The sequence below is a fragment of the Dipodomys ordii genome, unplaced genomic scaffold (assembly GCF_000151885.1).
Source record: "Dipodomys ordii isolate 6190 unplaced genomic scaffold, Dord_2.0 Scaffold51, whole genome shotgun sequence".
In the NCBI taxonomy this organism is placed as follows: domain Eukaryota; kingdom Metazoa; phylum Chordata; class Mammalia; order Rodentia; family Heteromyidae; genus Dipodomys; species Dipodomys ordii.
This window is the reverse complement of record NW_012267267.1, coordinates 2,218,956-2,237,448: the sequence shown is the minus strand read 5'-3', so window position 1 is coordinate 2,237,448 and position 18,493 is coordinate 2,218,956. Positions and strand designations below refer to the sequence as shown.

At 41.7% G+C, this 18,493-nt stretch overlaps 1 protein-coding gene across 1 annotated transcript in view; it reads left to right on the top strand.

Annotated features, from left to right (window-relative positions):
* Positions 1 to 18,493, top strand: part of Kpna6 (karyopherin alpha 6 (importin alpha 7)) — a 50,088-nt gene that overhangs the window by 12,105 nt on the left and 19,490 nt on the right. The window contains exons 2-4 of the mRNA XM_013020624.1: positions 13,691 to 13,824; positions 14,919 to 15,011; positions 15,593 to 15,692. Coding sequence (XP_012876078.1) covers positions 13,691 to 13,824; positions 14,919 to 15,011; positions 15,593 to 15,692 — 327 coding nt within the window. The remainder of the gene's footprint in view (positions 1 to 13,690; positions 13,825 to 14,918; positions 15,012 to 15,592; positions 15,693 to 18,493) is intronic.

The window sequence follows — 18,493 nt, the reverse complement described above, 5'->3', positions numbered from 1 at the left end:
GGCTTTTTTCTTTTTGCTTATGTGGTGCTGGGAATCGAACCTAGGGCCTCAGGCATGCAAGGCAAGCGCTCTACCACTGAGCCACCTTCCCAGCCCCTGGCTTAATATTTTAAATTCTCTCATAGTTGTCTAAAAATTTTCACTGACTTAGACCTACTTAGCTAATCATTATATTACTTCATTTTATTGTATTGTAATATATCAGGTACTTCATTTTGGTACATGGAGCTCATATTTCCAGGGGCACCATTTTCTTGTTCCTTTTTTTTTTTTGGTCAGTCCTGGGGCCTGAACTCTGGGTCTAGGCGCTGTCCTAGACTAGCGCTCTACCACTTTGAGCCTCAACCCCACTTCCGGCTTTGCTTATGTGGTGCTGAAGAATCGAACGAGGGCTTTATGCATGCAAAGCAAGCACTCTACCACTGAGCCACCTTCCCAGCCCCTCTTGTTCCTTTTGTGTTGGCATTATTAGTATTCCAGTCATTTTCTACTAGGATTCAAAACTACTTATAAATTTGTGAGTATTAAAGCTAAAACTGAATAACTTAGAAATCTATTTAAGTAAGACCACATTACTGGATCCTATGGTTTATTAATTGTGAATGAACTAGTACCAACCCTTCTTTGGATAACTCCCAGTCTTCCTTTGGGAAGAGTTGGCTGTTTGACCATCAGATAAAAGTTGTCAATATTTGGTACGTTTGTGCATATTTGTAATCCTTACACTCAGATACATAGGTAAACCTTATCTCAAAAAAAAAAATGACAACGGGCACCAATGGCTCATGCCTGTAATCCTAGCTATTCAGGATACTGAGATCTGAGGATTGTGGTTCAAAGCCAGCTCAGGCAGCAAAGTCCATAAGACTCTTATCTCCAATTAACCACCAGAAAAACTGGAAGTGGCACTGTTGCTCAAGTGGTAGAACACTTGCCTTGAGCTGAAGAGCTCAGGGACAGCAGCCAGGCCCAGAGTTCAAGCCCCACGACAAAAAATAAATAAATTAAAAAATAAAATTAAAAATTTAATAGGTTAATAGTTATTTAACTATATTACAAGCCTATTTTAATAGGCTTGTGTTGTCTCCTGCTTTCTTGCAAGGGGAGTAGATGTAATGTACTACAATGCATCTACGGAATGCTGTAGATTCATATAGTAATGGGATCTACCCCAGCCTAAGGGAATAGAGAGAAGTCTTTACACTGAGACCTTAGGCCAGCTAAGTGGTATAGTGCATACCTAGCAAATATGAGGCCCTGAGTTCAATCCCTAGTACCAGTAGCCAAACAACAACAAAAGAAGCTAGGTGCTGGTAGCTCATGCCTGTAATCCCAGCTACTCAGGAGGCTGAGGTCTGAGGATCACACATTTTGAAGCCAGCCCAGGCAGAAAAGTTTGTGAAACTCTTATCCCTAATTAACCGCCAAAAAACTAAAAGTAGAGCTGTGGCTCAAAGCCATAGAGCATTAGACTTGATTGAAAGCGCTCAGGGACAGCACCCAGGCCTAGTTCAAGCCCCATGACTGAAAAAGAAGAAAAGAAAAACAAAAAACCTGAGACCTGCTCTATGGAGTTCTTAGAAGAAAAGTAAGAGGAGAATGAATATTCCAGATACAAAAGACTGGTAGACTAGTTCAGTCAGTAGCATAAGGGAATGGTGCGCGTGCGTGCGTGCATGCATGCGTGTGTGTGTGTGTTTGAGGGGGTAGAGGGTAGTACAGTAGTACAGGTCCTAGGGCTTGAACTCATGACCTGGGTGCTATCCCTGTGCTTTTTTGCTTAAGATTAGCACTCTACCCCTTGAGCCACAGCTCCAATTTTGACTTGTTTAGGCTTATTGGAGATAAGAGTATCACAAAGCCTGGAATCCTAGCTACTCAGGGGGCTGAGCTCTGAGAATAACAGTTCAAAGCCAGCCTGGGCAGGAGAGTCTGAAATTCTTTTTTTTTTGGGGGGGGGGGTCCGGTTGTGGGACCTGAACTCTGGGCCTGGGCGCTGTCCCTCAGCTCTTTAGCTCAAGGCTAGCGCTCTACCACTTGAGCCACAGCGCCACTTCCAGCTTTTTTCTTTTTGCTTATGTGGTGCTGAGGAATCGAACCCAGGGCCTTGAGCATGCAAGGCAAGCGCTCTACCACTGAGCCACCTTCCCAGCCCCTCTGAAACTCTTATCTCCAATTAATCACCAGAAAACTGGAAGTAGCACAGTGGCTCAAGAGGTAGAGCACTTGCCTTGATCTGAAGAGCTGAGGGACAGTGCCCAAGCCCAGAGTTCAAGCCCCATGACCGACAAAAAAAGTGTCACAAACTTTCCCTCCCAGGCTTGCTTTGAACCATGGTCCTCAGATCTTAGCCTCCTGAGTAGCTGGGATTATAAACATATGCCATGGGTTTTCTGGCTGTTCTTACAAGGGAACCAGTCATTAGATTAGCAGTGACCTCATTTAACTTCTCTTTAAGAACTCTATCTCCAAATATAGTAATATTCTGAGGTACTAGTCATTATGACTTCACATAACATTTAAGGGAATACATTTCAGTCATCTAGGGCCCATACCTATTTTGTATTGTCACCAGAACAGCCTTTATTTTTTTTATTTTGAGCCACATCTCACTAAGTTGTCCTAGCTTTCCTCTAACTTCTTGGGGCTTGAACTCTGGGCCTGGGCGCTGTCCCTCAGCTCTTCAGCTCAAGGCGAGCGCTCTACCACTTGAGCTACAGCGCCACTTCTGGTTTTCTGGTGGTTTATTGGAGATAGGAGTCTCACGGTCTCTCCTGCCCGGGCTGGCTTTGAACCGCAATCCTCAGATCTCAGCCTCCTGAGTAGCTAGGATTACAGGCGTGAGCCACCAGCACCCGGCTTTCCTCTAACTTCTGTCCTGCTGCTCAGCCTCCTGAATAGTCACTATCCCAGGCATGGACCACCATACCCAGCTCTGTTTAGTTTTTTAGGAGTTGGCATGTTATTTTGTATAGCAGCTACTTTGGTTTATGTACGTAGGCTGATATGATACCACAATTGGGAAAATCTATACTCGACCTCATATGACAGAATGCAGGCAGAATAAAAATGCCCTAAAAATACTGTATAAACGTGCCTTGAGATTATGTATGTAAGGTATATATGAAACAAAAAAGAATTTTGTGTTTAGGTTTGGGACCCTTCCCAAGATATCTCATTATATATATGAAAATACATTTTATATAATATATGATATACTTGAATTTATACATATTTCAGAATTTAAAGCTATTTTGGTCACAATCCATTTTGATTATATATAATTTCTTACATAATTTCCACATAGTATGAATTTGCCAGTTTTTTTCTACTACTGATTTCTAGCTTTAGTCTTTGCAGCCAGAGGATATACTTAAAATAACTTCAGTCTTTTTACATTTGTTGAGATTCTTTTTGTAGCCTAACATGATTTATCCTGAAGAATGTTCCATGCGCACTTGAGAAGAATGTGAAATCTGCTGCTGTTAGATGGAATGCTGGTTCTGTGTTAAAAGTCTAGTGATTTATAATATTCAAGTAGTTTTTTTTCTGTCTAGGTAATCTGTTCATTATTGAAAGTGGTTTATTAAGGTTTCCAAATATTATTTGGAAACTATTCATCCCTTCATATATTTTGCCACTTGTTTGTTATACGTATTATATGTGTGAATGTTTATACATGTATGTGTATGTGTATGTACTGAAGTTAGAAATACAATATGAGCATTTTGTGGGTGGTGTTACAGGGGCTTGATTGAACTCAGGGCCTGGACACTGTCCCTGAACTTTTTTGCTCAAGGCTAGCATTCTGCCACTTGAGCCATGACTCCACATCCAGCTTTTGGTGGTTAATTGGAGTTGAAGTGTATCAATTAGCCATCAAAAAGTCAAGCTAGAAGTGTGGCTCAAACAAAAAGTTTTTAAAAAAATCAACCACTGTTTTATTTTGCCTTTTTGTTTTTATGTAGCCCAGGCTGGCTTCAAACTCATTGTCCTATTTCAGCATCTTGGATGCCGACATTACAGTCTGTGTCACCATACTGGGCTGACAGCCATTGATTATCTATTTTGCCAGTCATGGGGCTTGAACTTAGGGCCTGGGCACTGTCCCTAAGCTTCTTTTGCTCAGGGCTAGCACTCTGCTACTTAAACCACAGTGCCACTTTTTCTGCTTTTTCTGCTTACGTGGGGCTGAGGAATTGAATGCAGGACTTCATATATGCTAGGCAAGCACCATTGAGCCATATTCCCAGCCTCCATTGATCTTTTTGTATGAAAATTCTTTTTTCTGTCTGCCTTTAAGATCCTTTTTTTCTTCATTGCTAGTTTTCAGGATTTTTTTTTTTTTTTTGGTCAGTCATGGGGCTTGAACTCTGAGCTTGAGCACTGTCCCTGTGCTCTTCAGCTCAAGGCGCTGTACCACTTGAGCTACAGCACCACTTCTGTCCTGCCCGGGCTGGCTTTGAACTGCTTGATCCTCAGATATCAGCCTCCTGAGTAGCTAGGATTATAGGCATGAGCCAAAGGCACCCGGCTTTTTTCAGGATTTTGACTGTTATGTTCCTTATGGTGATTTTCTTTTATTTTTAAATCTTATATAAAGAATATACCTTTTAGGGTCTGTGGTATCAAATTTGGAGAATATATTAGGATATATAATATCACATAGACTGCTTACTTATAATTTGAGTCTATTTTAGCTGTTTGGTTTTTTTTTTCTTCTGACCAAATTTTCTTGTTTCTTGGCATGGCTAGTAGTTTTTTCCTTTTTTTTTTTTTTTTTTTTGGTTGATCTTGGGGCCTGAACTCTGGGCCTGGGCACTGTCCCTCAGCTCTTCAGCTCAAGACCAGTGCTCTATCTACTACTTGAACCACAGCGCCACTTTCAGCTTTTTTTGCTTATGCAGTGCTGAGGAATTGAACCCAGGACCTCATGCATGCGAGGCAAGCACTGTACCACTGAGCCACCTTCCCAGCCCCAAAAACTTGGGAATTTATGAGCTTTGACAATACAGCTATTTCTTCCATATCGGGTGATATGTACTTTTCTTTCCTTTTGCTTAGTGTTAGCTGTTCCCTCTTTCCCTTTCATTCCTTCCCTCCCATCATTGCCTTTGAGTTGCTTAGTTCATTTTGATCAATGTCTTCAATGTCTAGTACAGCTGATGAGCCTTTCTGTTGTATGTTTTCCTGTTTCCCTCTGATTCTGTGCCCTCCTCCTAGCTTCCCTCAGATGTGTGCGAGCACACGCGCACGTACACCCCTCCCCACACCCCCACCATATATGTGGTGCAGAACATGGAGTCATTTAGAAATGATATGACAAATTGAGTGGAGGTCCTTTGTTTCTTGAGTCCTGTTTGCTTTGTCATATTGCCTTGCATTTTGAATTTAGCATCTACATATCAAGGAGACCATGTGTCATTTGTCTCTCTGCTCTTGGCTTACTTTGCTAAAAATGATTTGTTGTAGCTCCATCCATTTCCCTGCAAATGCCATTATTTTATCCTTTCTAATGGCTGCATAATATTCATTGTACATAGGTATCACAATTTTTGGATCCATTCTTCTGTAGTGGGGTATCTGGGTTGTTTCCATATCTTGGCTATTGTGAACAGTGCAGAAATGAACATGGAGGTGCATGTGTCCTTGTATCCTGGTTCCTATTGCTTGGGTTAGATGCCTAGGAGTGGTATGGCTGCGTCATAGGGGAGGTCTAAATTTAGCTTTCTGAGGTACCTCCAGACTGCTTTCCAAAGTGATTGTATTGGTGCATATTCCTACCAGCAATGCAGTAGGGTTCCTCTTTCTTCGCATCCCCTTCAGTATTTGTCATTGGCTGAATTTTGGATATGGGCCATTCTGACTGGGGTAAGGTGGTATCTCAGGATTTATTTTATTTTATTTTTTGGTCGGTCATGGGGCTTGAATTCTAGGCTTGGCTGCTGTCCCTGCGCTCTTCAGCTCAAGGCAAGTGCTCTACCACTTGAGCCACAGCGACACTTCTGGTTTTCTAGTGGTTTATTGGAGATGAGAGTCTCATGGACTTTTCTGCCTGGGCTGGCTTTGAACCTGGATCCTCAGATCTCAGCCTCCTGAGTAGCTAGGATTACAGGCATGAGCCACCAGTACCCGGCTTCTCAGGATTGTTTTTCTTTGTATTTCCTTTATAGCCAAGGATGGTGAACATTTCCTCATGTATTTCTTTGCCATTTTTATCTCTTCTGAGAAGTCTCTTTAGTTCACATCCCCATTTAGTAATTGGTTTGTTAGATTTGGGAGGAATTAGTCTCTTGAATTCCCCATATATAATGGATATTAAGCCTTTGTCTGATATATCACGGGTAAATATATTTTTCCAATTAATTGTCTGTCTTTCTAGTTTGGTAGCTATGTCTTTAGCTGTGCAGAAACTTTTTATTTTAAGGTAGTCCTGTCTCCAATTTGTTGTGAGCTGGGACTCTGTTCAGGAAGTTCTGTCTGTGCCTATAAATTCAAGTGTCTCTCCTATATGTCCTGCAGTAGTGACAGGTTTGGTGACAGGCTTGGGTATACTTTTAGTTTTCTGCATGTGGCTGCCGAGATTTCCTAGCACCAATAATTGAAGAGGCTATGTTTCTTCCACTGTATGTCTTTGGCTCCTTTGTCAAATATCAGCTGACTGTAAGTATGTGATTTTATTTCTGGGTCTTCTAATTTGTTCCATTGGTCTTTGGGTCTGTTTTTGTGCCAATACCAAGCTGTCTTTGTTAATATGGCTCTATAGTAGAGCTTGAATCTGGTATTTGTGATCCCTTCTGAGTTGTTTCTTTTGCCTAGAATTGCTTTGGCTATTCTAGGTCTTTTGTTGTTTCATATGAATTTTCATATGAATTGTTCTCTCTAAGTAAAAAATGTCATTGGGGTTTGGCTAGTAATTTTTGTTTGTTTTTTGTCAGTGGTGGGGCCTGAACTCTGGGCCTGGGCACTGCCCCTTAGCTCTTCAGCTGAAGGCTAACACTCTACCACTTGAAACACAGCGCCACTTCCAGCTTTTTCTGCTTATGTGGTGCTGAGGAATTGAACCCAGGGCCTCATGCTTGCAAGGCAAGCACTCTATCACTGGGCCACCTTCCCAGCCCCTTGCTAGTAATTTTTTTTTGGGGGGTCCGGTCATGGGGCCTGAACTCTGGGCCTGGGCACTGTCCCTCAGCTCTTCAGCTCAAGGCTAGTGCTCTACCACTTGAGCCACAGCGCCATTTCCAGCTTTTTTCTTTTTGCGTATGTGGTGCTGAGGAATCGAACCCAGGGCCTCGTGTATATAAGGCAAGCGCTCTACCACTGAGCCACCTTCCCAGCCCCTGGCTAGTAATTTTTTAAATATAATTTTAATTATTATTTATTAAGGAATTGTACAATAGTGTTACAGTTCAATTCAGGTAGTAAGTACAATTGTTGTGTGGTGGTGGTAGTGGTGGTTGTGGTCATGGTCGTGGTGGTCTTGGAGCTTGAAATCTAGGCCTGGGCACTATCCCTGAGCTCTTCAGCTCAAGACAAGAGCTTGAGCCACAGCACCACTTTTGGTTTTCTGGTGTTTATCTCACAGACTTTCCTGCCCAGGCTAGCTTTGAACCACGATCCTCAGGTCTCAGCATCCTGAGTAGCTAGGATTATAGGCATGAGCTACCAGCACCCAGCCATGAGTACAATTTTTTTTTTTTTTTTGGTCAGTCATGAGGCTTGAACTCTGGGCTTGAACGCTGTCCCTCAGCTTTTCAGCTCAAGGCTAGAGCTCTTACCACTTGAGCCACAGTGCCACTTCTGTTTTCGTGAGTGGTTTATTGGAGATAAGAGTCTCATGACTTTTCCTTTAAGGGCTGGCTTCAATCCTCAGATCTCAACCTCCTGAGTAGCTAGGATTACAGGTGTGAGCCAATAGCACCCAGCCCATAGTTCATTCTTTGTATAGTGTGTTTTGAATATTATTGACTTTCCCTCCAATTCTATGTTCCCATTTTGCACCCCCCCCTCCACAAAAAAAGATGATTAAAATAAAAACGTCACCAACAATGACAACAAAAAAGAAAATCCACGTTTCCGTTTCCTGGATTGATTCCAGATGTTGTGAACTTTATGTATAGTGTGTGTGTGTGTGTGTGTGTGTGTGATTCCAGATGTTGTGAACTTTATGTATAGTGTGTGTGTGTGTGTGAGAGAGATTCCAGATGTTGTGAACTTTATGTATAGTGTGTGTGTGTGTGTGTGTGTGTGTATGTGTGATTCCAGATGTTGTGAACTTTATGTATAGGGTGTGTGTGTGTGTGTGAGAGAGATTCCAGATGTTGTGAACTTTATGTATAGGGTGTGTGTGTGTGTGTGTGTGTGTGTGTGTGTGTGTGTGTGTGTGTGTGTGCGCCTGCATGTATGCATGCCCATCCTGGGGTTTGAACTCAGGGCCTTGGGTGCTATTTCTGACCTTTTTTGTTCAAGGCAGTGCTCTCCCACTTGAGCCACAGCTCTACTTTCAGCTTTTTGGTGGAAATTGGAGGTAAGAGTCTCACAGACCTTCTTGTCTGTGGCTGGCTTTGAACTACAATCCTTAGATCTCAGCTTCCTGGGTAGCTAGGATTACAGACTTACTTAGGGTTTTTTGTTTTTGTTTTTAAGAAGACATAGAACTCTGGGCACTGGTGGCTCATATCTGTTCTCTTAGTTACTCAAGAGGCTGAGATTTAAGGATCACAGATTAAGGCCAACCTGAACAGACAAGTCTATCATACTCTTACCTCCAATTAATCAGCAAAAATCAACCAGGTGCCAGTGGCTCATGCCTGTAATCCTCCCGCTTCTCTAAGCTTGTGTGTTTGGAACTGTTTAGCTTATCTCAGATGCCTTTTGCCTGATATGAGAATTTTCTACTCCCTGTATGTGTGCATCCCTAGTAATCAGCAAGACTTAGTCAGTGGACAAGCAGATTTCCTGAGCTTTTTTCTCTGTGTATGTATGCTGAGGACTGACCCTGGTCCATGTATATGCTAAACTCACTTTCCTCCACTAAGCTATATCCTTGGCCTACTCTGTGTATCTTCTTCCCTCTGGATTTGTCTCACAGTTCATAGCAACTACCTCAACCTCTTTAAACTCTGGTCTCTCATCTTCAACAAGTGAGATTTCTGTGCTCTGTTGAAAGAAAGAAATGCTTGTAGCCAATTTCCGGTGGCTCATGTCTGTAATCCTAACTACTCAGGATGCTGAGATCTGGAGGATCATAGTTCAGAGCCAGCCTGGGCAGAAAAGTCTGAGACTCCATCTCCAAAATAACCAGCAGAAAGCCTGGCTTTTGAGGTGTGTCTCATGCGAGATAGTGATAAGCGGTGTGCAAGCAAGTTGAGCAAGTGTGAGACTCCCAAGTTCAAACCCTGGTGGGGGAGTAGGGGAGGTATGCGGGTGCATGGGGAATGCTCTTCTGGGGGGAAAGTCAAGGAGGTGAGTAAGGCTCTCTCCCCTTTCTTGGGATCACAGTTCTGAACTGTTGCTCCCCAGTATTTGAAACAGTTTATAACAGTAGAGTAGATCTGATCAAGAATGGAAGTAGAGCTGATAACTGTATTAATATGCAGCAAAATGAGACAGAAAATGTTAAGGAATGACTTGACTCACTTGGTAATAATGAATTGATTTTGCCAGCAAAAGGTAACAATTTTAAATGTTTATGCCACTAATGAAATATGACAGAATATGCAGAACAAAATCTACAGAATAAAATTAATGTATTCATACTGATAAGAGCACAGTAAACAATAGAAGAGTGGAATAGTGTGAACAACTTGATTTAATGGTGTTTGTTATAATGATTGCCATGCACATAACTAAAAAGACATTCACCTCAAGCACACATTGAGTACATAGTTAAGAATTTTAAAGAATGGCAAAAAAAAAAAAAAAAAGTAGCCGATAGCTCATGCCTATAATCCTAGCTACTCAGAAGGCTGAGATCTGAGGATCCAGGTTCAAAGCCAGCCTGGGCAAGAACGTCCATGAGAATCTCCAATAAACCACTAGAAAACCAGAAGTGGCACTGTGGCTAAAGTGGTAGAGCACTAGCCTTGAGCTGAAGAGCTCAGGGACAGCACCCAAGCCCAGAATTCAGGCCCCATGACCAACAAAAACAAAAAAAAAACAAATAATGTAAATAAAATCTATAGCTGTTATATATTCATAACTTAATTTGAAGAAATTGTATAAACTGTAGGAAGTATACAGTTGGTATAGTATGGTGGTATACACGTATAATCCCCACAGTCAGGGCTGAGACATGAGGATTTCAAGTTGAGGCTAAGGTTACTAAGTAGTGAGACTTTTTGAAAACTAAACAAAAAGGTAGTAGCTGGGGCTGGGAAGGTGGCTCAGTGGTAGAGTGCTTGCCTTGCATGCATGAGGCCCTGGGTTTGATTTCCTCAGCACCACATAAGCAGAAAAAGCCAGAAGTGGCGCTATGGCTCAAGTGGTAGAGCACTCGCCTTGAGCTGAAGAGCTGAGGAACAGCACTCAGGCTCAGAGTTTGGACCCCATGACCGACAAAAAAAAAAAGCGGGGCAAGTAATAGCTAAACATGAATGTCCAAAGTACCTTAGTATGCAATTAAATTAGGGAAAAAAAGAGAAGATAAAAATCATCTGAAGGCCTGGCACCTGTGGCTCAGACCTATAATCCTAGCTACTCTGGAGGTTAAGATCCAAGGATCAGGGTTGGAAGGTAGCCTAGGCAGGAAATTCCATGAAACTCTTATCACCAATTAACAAAAAAGTTGGAAGTGGAGCTGTGGCTCAAGTGATAGAACACCAGCCTCAAGAACAAAAGCTCAAGTTCAAGCTCCTTGACAAAAAAAAAAAAAGAACAAAAGCTCAGGAACAGCACCCAAGCTCCAAGACTAGCATCAAAAAGAAAAAAAAATACAAAGATTTTTGTATCTAAATTATATAAGATTCCTATCTTACAAAAAAGATAGGAATCATACTGTAGAGAGGATCAACAAGCCAAACTTGTATCTTTCAAAATACTGAAATAGCAGGGTGTGGTGGCACAAGCCTTGAGTACCAGCTACTTAGGAGGCTGAGGTGGAAAAACCACTTGACCCTATAAAGACCCCCTTAGAAAAGATAAATAAAGTGTAAACATTAGGAAGGTGCCAGTGGCTCATGCTTGCAATCCTAATTATTTAGGAAGCTGAGATCTAAGGATCATAAATAGAAGCCAGCCCAGCAGGAAAGCCCATGAGACTTTTTTTTTTTAACCAATCCTGGACCTTGAACTCAGGGCCTGGGCACTGTCCCTGAGCTTCTTGTGTTCAAGGCTAGCACTCTGCTGTTTGAGCCACAGGGCCACTTCTGGCTTTTTCTGTTTATGTGGTACTGAAGAATCAAACCCAGGGTTTCACTCATGCTACACAGCACTCTACCACTACCACATTCCCAGCCCCATGAGACTATTTATTTATTTATTTATTTTCCAGTCATGGTGCCTGAACTGTGGGTCTGGGTGCTGTCCCTCAGTTCTTCAGCTCAATGCTAGTGCGCTACCACTTGAGCCACAGACTACTTCCAGCTTTTTCTGCTTATATGGTACTGAAGAATTGAACCCAGGGCCTCATGCATGCAAGGCAAGCACTCTACCACTGAGCCACCTTTCCAGCCCCACCATGAGACTCTTATTTCCAGTTTACAACCAAAAAATCTGGAAGTGGAGCTGTGGCCCAAATGGTAGAAAGCCAGCCTTTAATGAAAAAGCTAAGAAATAGCTGAGTTCAAGCTCCGGTACTGGTATGCACATACATATTCAGTAGCTAGGATTACAGGCTACAAAAGCAGAAATTGAAAAGTGTCAAGTAATAATGAAATGTTTGCAGTACTCTACAACTACGTAGGAAATAAAAATGTACTTCTTCACAGGAGTTTCTAAAAAATGCTATTGAACCAAGCACCAGTAGCTCATTCCTGTAATCCTAGCTACTCAGGAAGCTGAGATCTGAGGATCACTGCTTGAAGCCAGACAGACAAGAAAATCAGTGAGACTCTTACCTCCAATTAACCACCTAAAGCTAGAAGTGGATCTGTGGCTCAAGTGATAGTGTGCTGGCCTTGAGCACAAAAGCTCAGGGACAGCCCCCAAGCCCCGAGTTCAAGCCCCAAGACTGGAACCAGAATATATATACACACCTATATGTATATATACATCTATACAGTACATACATATAAATATACATACCATAAATACTGTTGTAAAAGGTGAGGCTTTGGAAAGTATTTTACAACAGCAAATTTCTAATTTTACATATGTTGATAAGACCACAGTAAAAAAGATGACTTTTTACATGTCTCTGCATTTCATAGAATAATAAAACTGATGGCAAATTTGTAACTATTTCATAAAGAGTATAAAGCATTTTTAACACAATAAGATAGTCTTATCCTTTGAAATAAAATCCATTATTGTATCAAACTAAATCAAGATTTGCTAGAAGCTAAAATCATCAAAAATAAACCAAAAATAGGGAGGGAAGGGATGGTAGGGGGAAAACAATGGAGGGGGTAACAATGCTTAATAGGAAGTGTACTCATTGCCTTGCTCATGTAACTGTAACCCTCTGTATAGTATCTTTACAATAAAAAATTAAAAATAAACCAAAAAGCTATAAATTGTTATCAGTATCTTTTGCAAAATACATTGTAATCTTCCTGTACTTATCCCAGTTTGCAGAAATAGGTTGAAACTGTCTTCTTTGAATATTATATTTGTTAATAAAGTTAAGATTTTTAAAAATTCATATGCTAGATCTTGAAAACATGTAAAAAGAAAATAAACTGCAAAAGAATAATTAAATATATCAAATAGTGGGTGTGACATAAGGCTTTGCTGTTTAATCAAGCATCTGCAGGGTTTTTAATCCAAATAGTATTATAGTATTGTTTTAAGAAATGCTTCACAGTATTAAACCTATTTAATCTTTACACAAGGCGAGTCAAACATTTCTGGTCCTAAGCATTTTGGATAAGAGATACTCAATCTGTAACAACGCTACAAAGTAGGAACTACTATGGCCCTGTTTTAAAGATGCTCAAGAGTAGATATTAAAGAAACATGTTCAAGGTTGCTCAACTAACAAGTAGAAGAGCCAGGATTTGGACAATCTGGCTCCAAGACCCTATTCCTATTCTAGTTTCTATAGTTCCACCTATAACAACAAGTTTATGATTAAAGGAGAGTGTGTAAGCCAGGTACCTGTGGCCTACGCTTGTAATCCTAGCTACTCAGCAGGCTGAGAGGATCGTGGTTGCAAGCCAGCCTGGGCAGAAAACTCCATGACACTCCTACCTCCAATAAACCACTCAAAACTGGAAGTGGCTCGTGGTTTTGCCTTGAGCAAAAGAGCTCAGGGATAGCACCCAAGACCTGAGTTCAAGCCCAACAACCAATCAAAAAGAAAAGAAAAGTGTGTAAATGCTCATCTGGGGTAATTTGGGGGGTGGGGCAGGTAGCACAAGAGACATCAGGTGTAATTGTTGGAATAATTCATCCTTGAGATGCTGTGATCTTACCCCTCCCTCCCCCCAAGTAGGGGAAGATAAGGCATGGGGAGGATGGGAACACAGTGAACAAAATGCTGCTGTCTTGAAAGTTTTTGTCAAAGTCTTTGTATCTTCCTTTCTGCTAGAGACCATGGCGAGCCCAGGAAAAGACAATTATCGAATGAAGAGCTATAAGAACAATGCCCTAAATCCTGAGGAAATGAGGCGAAGAAGAGAGGAAGAGGGTATACAGCTCCGGAAGCAGAAGCGGGAACAACAAGTGAGTTAGAATGTTGTCAACAGATGATTAGGGAAATGATCCAGCCTCTAGGATTGGCCTTCGTCTTGTATACTTACCTTCCCCTTAGGGGGAAGTGAGCTACTTAATAGGCCACTAGCCCATTTTCCTTTTATTGAGAAATATTAGGGGTTTGGAGGCATGGCTCAGGTGGTAGAGCACCAGCCAATGAATGAAAGCAAATGTTAGATATTGAGTTTGAATGTCTCCCTCCCCCCACCCCCCCAAAAAAAGAAAGAAATATTGGAAGCTTTAACAACAATAAAATAAGCCAGGCACTTGTGGCTCACGCCTGTAATCCTAGCTACTTAGGAGGCTGAGATCTGAGGATCAAGGTTCAAAGCCAGCCCAGGCAGGAAAGTCCATGAGACTCTTACCTCCAGAAAACCAGAAGTAGCACAACTGGGAGAGCACTCTCCTTGAGCTGAAGAACTCAGGGACAGTGTCCAGACTCAGAGTTCAAGCATCATGACCAAAAAAAATCAGTCCCTTATCCCCTTTCCATAAGTTGGACTAACTATAAGACATCATTAATGTCTTAATGTAGCATTCTAATTCCAGCTCTTTGTGCCTTTTGTCTTCTTCACACTGTAGTCAATATTAGGCCTACCCATTAAACCTCAGCTCCAAGCCCGGTCCTTTAAGAGGCTTAGTAGCCATTCTGGACTGCCTTCTGTTTTCTCTAGTTTCTTTTTCCTAAATGCCCTAGTATTTGGACTATACTAATGTTACCATCTGTACTCCCACCCCTCTCCACTACCAAATTGATACCTTGCTTAACTCTAGATGTAGTCACCTAACCTGCTTTTGCCCATTTTCTTGCTATACCATTATTATTTTCCTTTGGAGCTTTTCATACCCACCATCTTCTATACAAAGGACAAAAAAATTCTTGAAAGATTTTATTTTCTAAAAATTCTCTTTTAATGAACATGAACTATTAGAGGAAACATAGAATGTCAACCTATGTAATATATAAGCTCGGCATCATTTTCTCTAGCATTTCCTTATCATTGATGCAATAGTTATTTGGTTCAGTAAGTAGGCTTACCATTGTCCCCATACTTTATTTTCAGCTTTTTAAACGGAGAAATGTGGAGCTGATTAATGAAGAAGCTGCAATGTTTGATAGTCTGCTGATGGACTCCTATGTGAGCTCTACAACTGGGGTAAGGCCTGAAGCAGGTCTGTGACATAACTGCCTCTGGAAAAGAGAATTTGGATGGTTCGTGTCATCTAGAAGCCTTCCCAGGAATGTTCTTTCTTCTATGGGCTCTTTTATATTGTTGTTGGTGGTGGTCATGGGGCCTGAACTCTGGGCCTGGGTGCTGTCCTTCAGCTCTTCAGCTTAAGGCTAGCGCTCTACCACTTGATCCACAGTGCCACTTCCAGTTTTTTCTTCTTATGTGGTGCTGAGGGGCTTCATGCATGCAAAAGCACTGTACCACTGAGCCACCTTCCAAGCCCCAGTGTGCTCTTTTTTAAATGGTCAGTTTAAAGAATGAATCAGCATTCATCTCTGATAGAAATACCTAAGGTAACATTCAAGGGGAGTCAACAGTTCCTTCAGAGATTAAGAATCCATTTGAAATGTTTCAACTTGAAGCAGACAGATTGAACAACCCCCTTCTCCTGAGGCTGTTGGGCCATCCTCTTACCCCTAGAAGGATTGGGTGCTCACATCTGGCTGTGGTGGTTTCTGTTTCTGTTTGTGTTGTTTGTAAAGTCTTAAACCTGTTTTATATTCTAGGAGAGTGTGATCACAAGAGAAATGGTGGAGATGCTCTTCTCTGATGATTCTGACATGCAGTTAGCAACCACACAAAAATTCCGCAAACTTCTCTCCAAAGGTATAAAGGCTGATCCTTCTTTTTTTTGTGGGGGAAGGGGGGGTCCGGTCGTGGGGCCTGAACTCTAGGCCTGGGCACTGTCCCTCAGCTCTTCAGCTCAAGGCTAGCACTCTACCACTTGAGCCACAGCTCTACTTTCAGCTTTTTGGTGGAAATTGGAGGTAAGAGTCTCACAGACCTTCTTGTCTGTGGCTGGCTTTGAACTACAATCCTTAGATCTCAGCTTCCTGGGTAGCTAGGATTACAGACTTACTTAGGGTTTTTTGTTTTTGTTTTTAAGAAGACATAGAACTCTGGGCACTGGTGGCTCATATCTGTTCTCTTAGTTACTCAAGAGGCTGAGATTTAAGGATCACAGATTAAGGCCAACCTGAACAGACAAGTCTATCATACTCTTACCTCCAATTAATCAGCAAAAATCAACCAGGTGCCAGTGGCTCATGCCTGTAATCCTCCCGCTTCTCTAAGCTTGTGTGTTTGGAACTGTTTAGCTTATCTCAGATGCCTTTTGCCTGATATGAGAATTTTCTACTCCCTGTATGTGTGCATCCCTAGTAATCAGCAAGACTTAGTCAGTGGACAAGCAGATTTCCTGAGCTTTTTTCTCTGTGTATGTATGCTGAGGACTGACCCTGGTCCATGTATATGCTAAACTCACTTTCCTCCACTAAGCTATATCCTTGGCCTACTCTGTGTATCTTCTTCCCTCTGGATTTGTCTCACAGTTCATAGCAACTACCTCAACCTCTTTAAACTCTGGTCTCTCATCTTCAACAAGTGAGATTTCTGTGCTCTGTTGAAAGAAAGAAATGCTTGTAGCCAATTTCCGGTGGCTCATGTCTGTAATCCTAACTACTCAGGATGCTGAGATCTGGAGGATCATAGTTCAGAGCCAGCCTGGGCAGAAAAGTCTGAGACTCCATCTCCAAAATAACCAGCAGAAAGCCTGGCTTTTGAGGTGTGTCTCATGCGAGATAGTGATAAGCGGTGTGCAAGCAAGTTGAGCAAGTGTGAGACTCCCAAGTTCAAACCCTGGTGGGGGAGTAGGGGAGGTATGCGGGTGCATGGGGAATGCTCTTCTGGGGGGAAAGTCAAGGAGGTGAGTAAGGCTCTCTCCCCTTTCTTGGGATCACAGTTCTGAACTGTTGCTCCCCAGTATTTGAAACAGTTTATAACAGTAGAGTAGATCTGATCAAGAATGGAAGTAGAGCTGATAACTGTATTAATATGCAGCAAAATGAGACAGAAAATGTTAAGGAATGACTTGACTCACTTGGTAATAATGAATTGATTTTGCCAGCAAAAGGTAACAATTTTAAATGTTTATGCCACTAATGAAATATGACAGAATATGCAGAACAAAATCTACAGAATAAAATTAATGTATTCATACTGATAAGAGCACAGTAAACAATAGAAGAGTGGAATAGTGTGAACAACTTGATTTAATGGTGTTTGTTATAATGATTGCCATGCACATAACTAAAAAGACATTCACCTCAAGCACACATTGAGTACATAGTTAAGAATTTTAAAGAATGGCAAAAAAAAAAAAAAAAAGTAGCCGATAGCTCATGCCTATAATCCTAGCTACTCAGAAGGCTGAGATCTGAGGATCCAGGTTCAAAGCCAGCCTGGGCAAGAACGTCCATGAGAATCTCCAATAAACCACTAGAAAACCAGAAGTGGCACTGTGGCTAAAGTGGTAGAGCACTAGCCTTGAGCTGAAGAGCTCAGGGACAGCACCCAAGCCCAGAATTCAGGCCCCATGACCAACAAAAACAAAAAAAAAACAAATAATGTAAATAAAATCTATAGCTGTTATATATTCATAACTTAATTTGAAGAAATTGTATAAACTGTAGGAAGTATACAGTTGGTATAGTATGGTGGTATACACGTATAATCCCCACAGTCAGGGCTGAGACATGAGGATTTCAAGTTGAGGCTAAGGTTACTAAGTAGTGAGACTTTTTGAAAACTAAACAAAAAGGTAGTAGCTGGGGCTGGGAAGGTGGCTCAGTGGTAGAGTGCTTGCCTTGCATGCATGAGGCCCTGGGTTTGATTTCCTCAGCACCACATAAGCAGAAAAAGCCAGAAGTGGCGCTATGGCTCAAGTGGTAGAGCACTCGCCTTGAGCTGAAGAGCTGAGGAACAGCACTCAGGCTCAGAGTTTGGACCCCATGACCGACAAAAAAAAAAAGCGGGGCAAGTAATAGCTAAACATGAATGTCCAAAGTACCTTAGTATGCAATTAAATTAGGGAAAAAAAGAGAAGATAAAAATCATCTGAAGGCCTGGCACCTGTGGCTCAGACCTATAATCCTAGCTACTCTGGAGGTTAAGATCCAAGGATCAGGGTTGGAAGGTAGCCTAGGCAGGAAATTCCATGAAACTCTTATCACCAATTAACAAAAAAGTTGGAAGTGGAGCTGTGGCTCAAGTGATAGAACACCAGCCTCAAGAACAAAAGCTCAAGTTCAAGCTCCTTGACAAAAAAAAAAAAGAACAAAAGCTCAGGAACAGCACCCAAGCTCCAAGACTAGCATCAAAAAGAAAAAAAAATACAAAGATTTTTGTATCTAAATTATATAAGATTCCTATCTTACAAAAAAGATAGGAATCATACTGTAGAGAGGATCAACAAGCCAAACTTGTATCTTTCAAAATACTGAAATAGCAGGGTGTGGTGGCACAAGCCTTGAGTACCAGCTACTTAGGAGGCTGAGGTGGAAAAACCACTTGACCCTATAAAGACCCCCTTAGAAAAGATAAATAAAGTGTAAACATTAGGAAGGTGC